The 10,262-nt window shown below is 45.2% G+C and overlaps 1 protein-coding gene across 2 annotated transcripts in view; it reads left to right on the top strand.

The window, feature by feature from the left end:
* Positions 1-453: 453 nt before the first annotated feature.
* The window catches only part of epha4l (eph receptor A4, like), a 61,437-nt gene continuing 51,628 nt past the window's right edge, over positions 454-10,262 (top strand). Inside the window, exons 1-3 of one of the 2 annotated variants that reach the window (XM_084951805.1) lie at positions 454-1,060; positions 2,842-2,909; positions 5,660-6,323. In XM_084951805.1, the coding sequence (XP_084807931.1) occupies positions 964-1,060; positions 2,842-2,909; positions 5,660-6,323 (829 nt within the window). In that variant the 5' untranslated portion in view covers positions 454-963. The remainder of the gene's footprint in view (positions 1,061-2,841; positions 2,910-5,659; positions 6,324-10,262) is intronic. The other variant, XM_084951804.1, reaches the window with a different exon arrangement.

Raw genomic sequence — 10,262 nt, 5'->3', positions numbered from 1 at the left:
CTTTTTGCTTTTTTGCAGCAGCAGCAGGAGCTCAACAGACAACCAGGTCTGCCTCTCTCACGCTGCACTGTGCCTATAGGTTTCATCGTAAATACCCATAAAGCCCTGATAATATCAGAATAACAGCAAGTGACAATAATCCAATACAAGCTCGCCACCCATCCTGAAACGCGCATTGTCAATTTCACAAAGTGCAATTCTGTGTAATGTTAGGGGAGGTCATGCTCATACTTGTTCTTTAATCCAATTTTTCCCCCTTTTATTCTTTTGGAGAACAGGCGTCGAGTTGTCCGCTAGGTGGCGACCTTGGTCCGGTGCGGCTCGCTCACCTCGGACTTGCCTGGAGCCGAACTACAAGCAGGATCAGCACAGTGAGAGTGCTGCGAGCGCGCAGGACTGATACTGACGCAGTGCATTTCACTCCCATACTGGAGAGTTCAGGAGCGCTTTCTGCAGTTAGTTAAGGTGTTGCTTTTTCTAAACCCCAAACACACACACACACACACCAGGCAGATTGTATCTTGTAGCTCAGAGTCACTGTGAGTTGGACAAATGTGCGCTATGATTCCCAGTCTCATGCGTCTGAACTGTAGTGACCACTGTTTGGTGTGTGAAGAGGTGTGTGCCTATTTGTGTGAGTGTGTGTGTGTTGGGGGGTAGTTAATGATTATTTGCCCCCCTCTCTTCTCTTCCCACCCCCAGTTCTTCTCGTTTCCTATATGGATTGACGGAGTCCGCGTCAGAGCGCACGGAGTGGACCCGCCTCCTGGCTGTGGAGCGCTCGGTGCGTTTCTCTCCCCCCTCTGTCCGCTTCAGACCCATATTCCACTGGGAGAGAGAGAGGAGAGAGAGCGACGGAGTGAGTGAGAGTGTGTGTGAGAGAGTGAGAGAGAGACAGCAGGACCTGGGAGAAGAGCACCGAAAGAAAAAGAGGAGAGGGGAAAAAACGCAGCACCGACACAAATGGCACTCATGGCAGGGATTTTGGTCACGGCCACTTTTCTTATTTCTGGGATTTCTACATCTCTTTCTTCGTCACGGATATATCCCCCAAATGAAGGTAAGGTCGCTGGGAGGAAAATGAACTGCGGCGGGACTTCATCCCCGCTCCCCCGCGTCTGTGCGGCTTTTGCGCCGCGGAGGCTCACTTCTCCGAGCCCCAGTAGTTGCGAGTGCGTGGAGCCGCGACGAGTTGGGTCACCTTTATGCACTCAGCGGCTTCTGCGGAGCTTTTATGCGAGCGAAACTGGAGTGAGAAGTGCCTGACCGAGCGCGCATCCGTTGTTTTGGAGTCGGACTTGGATCGTGCCAGCTGCGGAAAGCCTGGGAGTACTGATACTTTTGCCCCCTCTCCCCTCCAGCAATACATGCTGTTTTCTGTAGGACAGTGAAGGAGACATCTGCCCCCCCCCCCCCCAAAAAAAAATAAAAAATAAAAATAAATACAATTTAAAAAAGCACTTCGCACAAACGTGTGTCGAAAAAAAGAAACGAAATGAATATACGAGTCAGTTTGGAGACTCGCAAACCACACATCCGACTGACAAAGCAGCTCTTAATCCATCATTTTCAGAAGCATCCGCAGCGATGTCTCCTGCTGTCACTTCGTCATTTAGGGGAAAAAATCCGAATAAATTCTAAAAGTTTAGCTTTCCTGCCTGGCGCATTACATTGACGCCGACACAACAAAATATTTGTCGTCGATTCATTCAAGATTTTTTGCCGATGATGTGTCAGATACACGTTTACTTAAAAAAGGATCAAGTGTTAAAATGAGAACTATTTAAATGAAGTGTGGTGTATCTCATCCAAAACATGCGCTCGGAGGTTTTCGGGGCTGCAGTCGCCTGCTCGGTTCCCGGAGCGCAGCGTGTTAGGTCCGTTACAGATGAGGCTCTAACCCACTTTCTACTGTAAACACTAATAAAATCAATACTTTATTTTATTAAAGACGAGCCCATTCGTTGCACGTCTGTTCTCTGATGGGCTCTTTGGTGTGCGTCTGTTCTGCTCGGCACAGCAAAGCTGTCCGACACAACAAGTCCACAGTTAGAAACCCCGAGCGCCGTTTAGTTGGGACTCAAAAGATTCAAATTTAAAATGAGTCTTCAGTGTGCACGATCATGTATTTCATGTGCTTACGTGCTCGGTTTTTTTATTTAATTATTTATTTATTTACAACACATGCAGCTGATTAAGCTTTTTCCTTTCAGTGGGAATTTAAAAGAAAATGTAAAGGACCGCAAATATGAAATAAATTTGATCCCTTTTTAAATTATAAATATATGCGTGAATTTTTCTTGTGCGTGATGTTTTACTTTTTTGGAGAAAATATTGTGTTCGGTTTTCTGTCTGTCACTGTGTTTTTCCCCTTTTATAAAATGCTTTTTTTTTTTTTTTTTTTAATTTTAAGTTTACGCACGAGGATTCAGCCAAACGCGTAAAGCCGACGGTGAGCAACCGATAAAATCACGATGTGAAAGGCTCCGGGGGAAACGCGTTTGTCGTTGATAGAAGATCCCTTTGCTTAACGAAAATCAATCAAACCACATCTCTTAGGCACAGCAAGGAATTACGCAGAACAAAGCCTTCACATGTACATCTTTGTAACACTTGCTGGCCCACAGTTTTTACTCCTGAACCATCATCATGAGAAGATTTCCTCAACTACATAAATCGCTTTAAAGCTTTGTGTGTGTGTGTTTGCTTTAATCATTAAAAAAAAAAAGGAAGCCATTTCTCTTCCTCAGAGTGTAAGGCCTAATTGGATTATATGCCAGTGCTGATGTTGTGTGGACGGTCTGAGACTGCATGCTCACTTCTCTCATTCTTGTTTTCCAGTCACGTTATTGGACTCCAGAGCTGTACAGGGGGAGCTGGGATGGGTCTCCAACCCGACAGAAGGAGGGGTAAGTGCTGCAAAGAAGTGTCCCCTTGTTAGGACGCATGGTCCCCTATTGGGAAAAAATAGAGAGATGATATCCATTGTTGGCAGGAGCTGTAGAGTGATCCGCCAAATAGATACACAGCCCCCTTTGATAAGATTCTGTCCTGGAGAGCATTTTATGGGAATATCTTTGTTGTTGTATTGTGTGTGTGTTGGTGTGTGTAAGTCCTTGGTGTGTTTGTGTGCATCTGGGCTCAGGATTAGATCATTTCACAAAAAAATGAATAAATTCATTTTTTATCTTATATAGAGGCCACCTGTAACCCACCTCGAGACCCACATCGGGTTCAGGAAGCTGCTTTGAGAACCATGGGGTGTGTAAGCACCCCAGTAACCTCACAAGCCCTGTTCCTCTTTCTCCTCTGCTCCCCTCCTCTCCAACCACTCTGTAATGGTCAGATGCGGGGACCGATACTCCAGCGGGCGTCGGGTTTCCTGAATAGACCGTGGATTGAATCGGCCTTTGTGGAGAAACTTTATATCCCTTTCCACCATTGAGTCGAAGCGAAAGCGAGAGGGAGAGGGAGAGGAACTTGGCAGCTGAGAGAGGGTCCTCTGGAATGGATGAATGAGGGGGGGAAAGTGCAGTGGGGTTCAGCTCTTGCCTGCAGTATGACCAGCTACAAAGCAACGGGGAATAGGATCGACAAAATGTGTGTTCTCTGGTGGTTCTAATTGGGCTACAGTGGCTCTGGTATGAGAAAGAACAGGGGCCGCAGAGGGCCCCACGATGGCCACAAGTGTTAGATTTTAGTTAAACGTAAGGCACATGCAATGCCTTAACCTAGCCTAACCGTGACTGTATAGAAACAGGTAAATATGTATTCAGATGCATGCTGGGAACTAACCCTCACCCTAACTAGCCTTTCATAAATAAAAAAGTAGGTTTTGATGTTTTAGATAAAATATTCATTTTTTGTCCTCTGATTGTCCAAACCTGGGGGGAAAAAACAATTTTCAAAGGCCAATAAATAAATAAATTTTAAAATCACAAATCGTCAAAGCTTAGAGGTCAGGGTCACTCAAACGAGAGAAGGTTAGTGATCGTCAGCCAGAAGTCACTTCTTCCAGTTGTCCTGCTTGCACAAATGTGATGAAAACCACAATTAAGCCTTTTAATGTTTTATGAAAATGAATACAAATTAGCAACCGCCATGTCAGCTAATGAATATGAACCCAGGGGAGCAGGATCTCATCTTGTGCATCTGTTGCGAGCTCTGTTGTCGGCCTCTCTAAATGAACTTGATCGGTGCTGCGCTCCGGTCCTCCCCTCAGCCATTTTATCACAAACAAGTGATTGACAGGGTCCCGGCAGCCGCGCAAAGCCTGCATTCACCCTCTCATTATGACCAATTGGCCTTATTCTCCCTCTTTCTTGCTATCGGCGGGGGGAAAGGTGCAGCGTTATCTCAGCGGTGCTTGATTTCCACAACAAAAGGGGGGCTGAAGCCAGAGAGCAGGTGGGAAATGATAGACATTTTTCTAAATCCTACAGCCACAGCTATGTTTAGCATTATCGTACCTGCTTTGGGGAAATAAGGCTTAAATCCAGATTGTTTATGATAAGGCGTCAAGTAAAATCTGGCAGCCTGACTCACATGTTTCACTTTTTTTTTCTTTTTTGTGCAGTTTTCTAAATGGCTGAAACGACAGCGGCCAAAAGCTTGTCTGCTCTTGTTTACAGCCCAGCTCAGTCAAAGGCTCTATTTAAAACACACGGTAAAAAAAAAAAAATCAGAGGCAGCGGGCTGCTCCGAGGCTCTCGAGAAATACTTGCGTTTCCTCAACGGTGCCGTGTAGAGAGAGAAACTTTATTACGAGTTGAACAAACATTCTCCCTGGGTAAAAAATAAGCCAGACCACACCGGGTAATCTGTGCACCCCCCGCGCAAGCTCATACTGACATCAGTGCCAATCATGTATGCAGATGTAGAGCAGGCGCACATTAGATCATTAGCAGTCTTCTAATGCCTAGGTGTGTGTTTGTGTGTGTGAGACGAAGATTTTGTGTACAGCTCACCAAATAATTGAACTGTAGGCATTGCTGAGCCAGAGACCTAATCACATATTTCCTTCATAGTGGAGGAGAAGCAATAAATATTAATATCTTTGCACAACTCTATTAGGTGTCATTCATAAAATATGCATTAATTTAAGCCATCGATGAACTGCTCTGCTTGGCTAAACTAACAAAATGCTCTTTCGTGCTGTATTACTTGGCGCAAACTGGCACCGTGTAATATGTACTTGGTGCTTAATTGGTTACATATTACCCATTGGCGGTTAGGAGAGCTTTTATGTCTGGCATTTTCTAGATGTTCTTAATGTTGAACAAATTTTCTTTGCAGGTTCCTTTTAGCTGCTGTTTGGAAAATACCATTTTCACAAGCAGATTTAAAGTTTAAACTCTCGACATCAACCCAGTCACCAGGGAACCACTTAGGGTTAGGCTGCTGAACAAGCACAGTTTAAACTGGAAGATTTAACTTTTCCAATTAGCTCTTCTATGCATTTGGTCCTCTGTTGAACACTTTTAATTTGGGAAAGCTACATACAGGAAAATTCCATATAAAGGGGTAGATTTGAAACTAACCCTAAACCAGTCACTGGTGACCTGGTGGAGATGAATAAAGTTTAAGAATTTCCCTCTGGGATTAATAAAGTCTCTCTGATTCTGATTTTAACATTTTATTATTTGTTTCCTTTCCCCAGTGGGAGGAAGTGAGTATTATGGATGAAAAGAACATCCCCATTCGGACGTACCAGGTGTGCAATGTCATGGAACCCAATCAAAACAACTGGCTCCGCACTGACTGGATCCCCAGAGGAGGTGCCCAGCGAGTCTACATTGAGATTAAGTTCACTCTCCGAGACTGCAATAGTCTCCCGGGTGTCATGGGAACCTGCAAGGAAACCTTCAACCTTTACTACTACGAGTCCAACAACGACAAAGAGCGCTACATCCGAGAGAACCAGTTCGGCAAGATCGATACCATCGCCGCAGATGAGAGCTTCACTCAGGTGGACATTGGCGATCGTATCATGAAGTTGAATACAGAAGTCCGGGATGTGGGAGCCCTGACCCGCAAGGGTTTCTATTTGGCTTTCCAGGATGTTGGGGCGTGCATTGCACTTGTTTCTGTCAGGGTCTTCTATAAGAAATGTCCTTTAGCCGTGCGTAATTTGGCCCAGTTTCCAGATACTATCACTGGAGCTGATACTTCTTCGCTTGTGGAAGTTCGTGGTTCATGCGTGGATAACTCAGAGGAGAAGGAGGTGCCCAAGATGTACTGCGGGGCAGACGGCGAGTGGTTGGTGCCCATTGGGAACTGTCTGTGCAACCCTGGATACGAGGAGCGCAATTCAGAATGTCAAGGTAAGGAAATGATATTTGTCTATGGCATTTTTTTGGCTCCTTTCTCGATTTATAGACCACCGTCCCCCCTCTCCTCCAGTCCGTCCCACCCTTACAATATCCTGTCTCTGTCTCTTTGTCTTTATCTCGTGTGTTTTGTTCTCTTTGTTCTTCCCTCTCCGTTGGATGTTTTTATCTCCTTGCTCCCTAGCTCTCTACAGCCTTCTCTCCAGTGTTTAGTTGGGTGATAGAAGCGGAGATGACTGTAAATGGAGTAATTAGTGGGCCCACTGGGAGGTGTTGTGCAGTGGGATGCATCCCAGGAGAATTGGTGACACGGAGAGAGGAGACTAGTGCCCCAACTGGTTTGCACTAACGCTGTGTCTTTCACCCCCCCCCCCCCCCCCCAACTGTTCTTTCTCTTATTCACAATAGAGCCCCAAGGTGTGGAAAAGAGATAGACAGCTTTAGAGGAAGAGAAGGAGAGAGAGAAAAGGGTTTATAATTCCAAGCAGGTATGAGAGGAGTAAAAATACACAGCTGGGAGATGGGGCTGAAATAGTTCTATTTGGTAGGAGAGGAATAGCCCTTTGTGGACAATTATTCTACTCTTGGCTTGCCGTGATCCTATACCAGGCAGTTTGATGAGGTTTTAAGGTCAGCGCAGAGTGCTTCCCCCTTCAGACTTTTTAAAATCACAATCATGATAGAGCTTGAAGCCTGTTGGTGAATTTAAAATGATCCTAGGAATGCCAATCAAAAACCCACCAATGGATCATTTCAAATTTCTGTCAGTTTCCAAGCTCTTCATAAATGGCATTTTTGATTGCCTCTGACCCACTTTAACTCCCTTGTTTCATTGCACCCAGTGGTCTGTGGCTTATGGTATACAGTACTGTGATGTTAATAACATCTAGTAGGATTCAGCAGCTGTTTTGTTGATCAGTCTTTTGCCAAGCTGGGGGCACACTTGTAAGCTGGCCAGATGAGCGGATGCCAGTTCTGCCATGAAAGTTTATTGGTAAACCCCGGTCGTCACCACCCACCAACATCACACAGAAAGCAGTGGGCCGCAGGGGTCAGAGGCTGGGCACGGGTGATTAACAGGGGGACGGACTACTACACCTCTCCTAATTTACGAGGCAGCCTTTATCTCGGAGGACTAATTGCGTGACAAACAGGTCTGGTGATTTAGGGCTACCACTGGCTGCTCGGGGGTGGGGGAAAGGCAAAGGGGTTCAAGTAGTCACAGATGGAGGTTTGTGTGTATAGTTCAGAGTTTATTTGTTGAGCGCACTGTATGATCAGTAAGAATTCTCCTGGAGTGTCGCCACCTCCTCGGGGTTCAGATGGCTCCAGCCAGGTTTCTATATCCAGAGTCAGTTTTAGAGAAGCAGAGAGAGAGAAATCTGCAATCAGTTTACCACAACAACCTCTTATGACTCAGTATGAGAACCCTGATCTCATATTGTATACCATGTATACCATTTTGTTGCATCATTGGAAATGACTTCTTATCTCTTCCCTTTAATTCTCGTTGAGATAAATAGCTGTTATAGTCATCATAGAAGGCAATAAAGGACTTGGAAGCTTTGATTTTATGTGACTAATGCAGTATTGTAGTGTTTGCCAGCTTGGCACCAGCACTGTTGCTCAAGCCAATATATCCATTTAGTCCCCATATCACTGCATCTGCTTGAGCTTGTTTAAGTCTACAGTGCCAGTACGCCCACTCTATTCACTTTTAGCTACAGTTCTACTCTCTTTCTAAATTTCACTTTCAGCTGGATAACATGTGTTGGCTTTATTTTCATTGTGGGTCAGGGACTTGTGGGTTAAAAGGTGCTGGTCCTCAAGTGCACAGATGAGCTGGTTAATATTTCCCCACGTGACAGGCTCTGGGGGGGGGGGGGGGGGGCTCCGCTTTTCTATGCCCGTGTTGACAAACAGACTTACGCAGAGGTTTGGGGTTTCTTTGTGGTGAGGGTGAAATTAAAGGAAACATGAGTTTAGGTGTGATGGGTTTTTTTTTCCAGTATTGTTTTGCTGTTTTGAAAATGTGTATGAGAGTTTCAGCCTATGAGGTGGTTTGATAAAGTTCAAACTGTTTTTGTTTAAAAGGTTTTCTTTGGTGCAGTTGTGTGAGTGGTGTGTGTGTGCTTGTCCTGTGTACGTGCAGGGTTACAAGGGCACCCTGGCCCCTGGTTCCCAGCCCAGGATGAATGGGCTCCCCTCCATCATTGTTTGGGGCAGCAGCAGAGCCGTCTGAGACTGGTGATGTTTGAGGGGGAGAAGGATTTAGAGGGGGAGCTGACAGGGGATGTAGGACTTGTATTCTCTACCCCTGGCAGAGGTCAGGGGTCATCCCCTTCCGCATCCATCTTACTGCAGTGTATGACAGGGTTGGGGATCCAGGATTGATTAAGATGTCAGGGTTTTGACAGCTGTGGTAGGGGGAGTGTGTATGGGTGTCTGTGCCTGAGGTGGACCTAGGGTGACTAGGGTGTATAGCCAGGGCCAAGGCAAGAGGGACAACTGGGGCACTGTGGGCCAAAGGGCCCCCTGATCTAAGGAGAGGGGACTGTCTGTTTGTGTTTGGGATCTCGTTCCCTGTTAACCACCTCGCCTACTCTGTGGGGAGGGCGCGGGGGTCAGCTTGTTGTCTCACTCCTCATCTGGTGAGGGAGTCCCTGCTGTTGGAAGTGCGGGAGTGTCTCTGAGGTAATGCAAGGAAGAGATTGGTGGGCACTTTAGCCCATCATGTATATCATCATGGAGAAATGATAATTGCCCGCTTTTTTCTTGATTAGAAGATTGATCGAAATAACGTTTTTGGCAGTTGTTTTTTCATGACTTATTTATTATTATTCATGACAATCAGATTTTAAGTTGTTTCCCTCGAAGCTGCTTCTGTTGTCATGTGTGTTTGTTGGGGATGAGTAGCTTGTTTGAGGTGTGAAGTTGACAGATGCTTCTGACACTGCAGAATGCTTGCACATAGTTGAGCTGTGAAGCAGTCACTCATAACCGCCGCTCATCACAACACAAACAAGTTTCTACTTCTTTGTGAGCTTTCCCTAGAGCCTTATCCTAATCCTAACTATCAAAACTAAATGTTCAACCTTTAGTCTAATTCTGTTGTAAACCCAGTTTTAACGTGATTCCGATTCATCAGCTGTGGTCTGTCCCACAGATCAGACAGAAGGCCCTGCTTTGCATGTTTTAAACTGTCAAAGTGTATGAGAGGACATTATATGAACTGAGGCTTACTCTGACCATAATCACTACTTTCCAAAGACCCTAACCCCTTATTTTTTTGTATTTAGGTTTAAATACAAACATGTAATATCGCCCCAAAACCCTGCTTGGACGCATCATACATGTGACATCACACAGAGCCAAAAGTAGGAAAAACTGTCTGAAACACTGATCACATCATTTAGTATTATTATAGGGTCTTTACCATACAACATAAAGCAACTTGAGGCGATTGTTGTGGTGATTTGGCGCCCTGTAAATCAAATTGAATTGGATCAAACTGAATAATCGAAACTTGTCCCATGTTTAATATGAGCATCCACTAATGTAACAGTATATAAAAGACAGAAAATAAGCAAATGCATGGTAAAGTCCACTTTAAATTCCATCTGTGCATTTGTGTCCTCTTTAAATCCTGCTTGTGCACGTGTGTGTGTTCAGGACCCGATTGTGATGTCAGTGTGCGATCGGAGCATTTTTGCCTCAGCAGTCTTTGCTGAGCTGGAAACTGTCATTGGTATTGGATTAAGAGGTTTTACGGATGAAGTTTCTCTCCTGTGCTCCGTTCATTATATGTGTGTGTGTGTGTGTGTGTATGTGTGTGTGTGTGTATATCTAGGTCTCCCATTCTATCCCTCCCTCTGTTGACAGTGTTAAATATGCGCTTGGGAGCATCATTCTAAATTCACCACGTAATTCTAT

The sequence above is a fragment of the Perissodus microlepis genome, chromosome 14, assembly GCF_051167445.1.
Source record: "Perissodus microlepis isolate ML-2025 ecotype Zambia chromosome 14, ASM5116744v1, whole genome shotgun sequence".
NCBI lineage: Eukaryota > Metazoa > Chordata > Actinopteri > Cichliformes > Cichlidae > Perissodus > Perissodus microlepis.
This window is presented reverse-complemented; position numbering and strand designations above follow the sequence as displayed.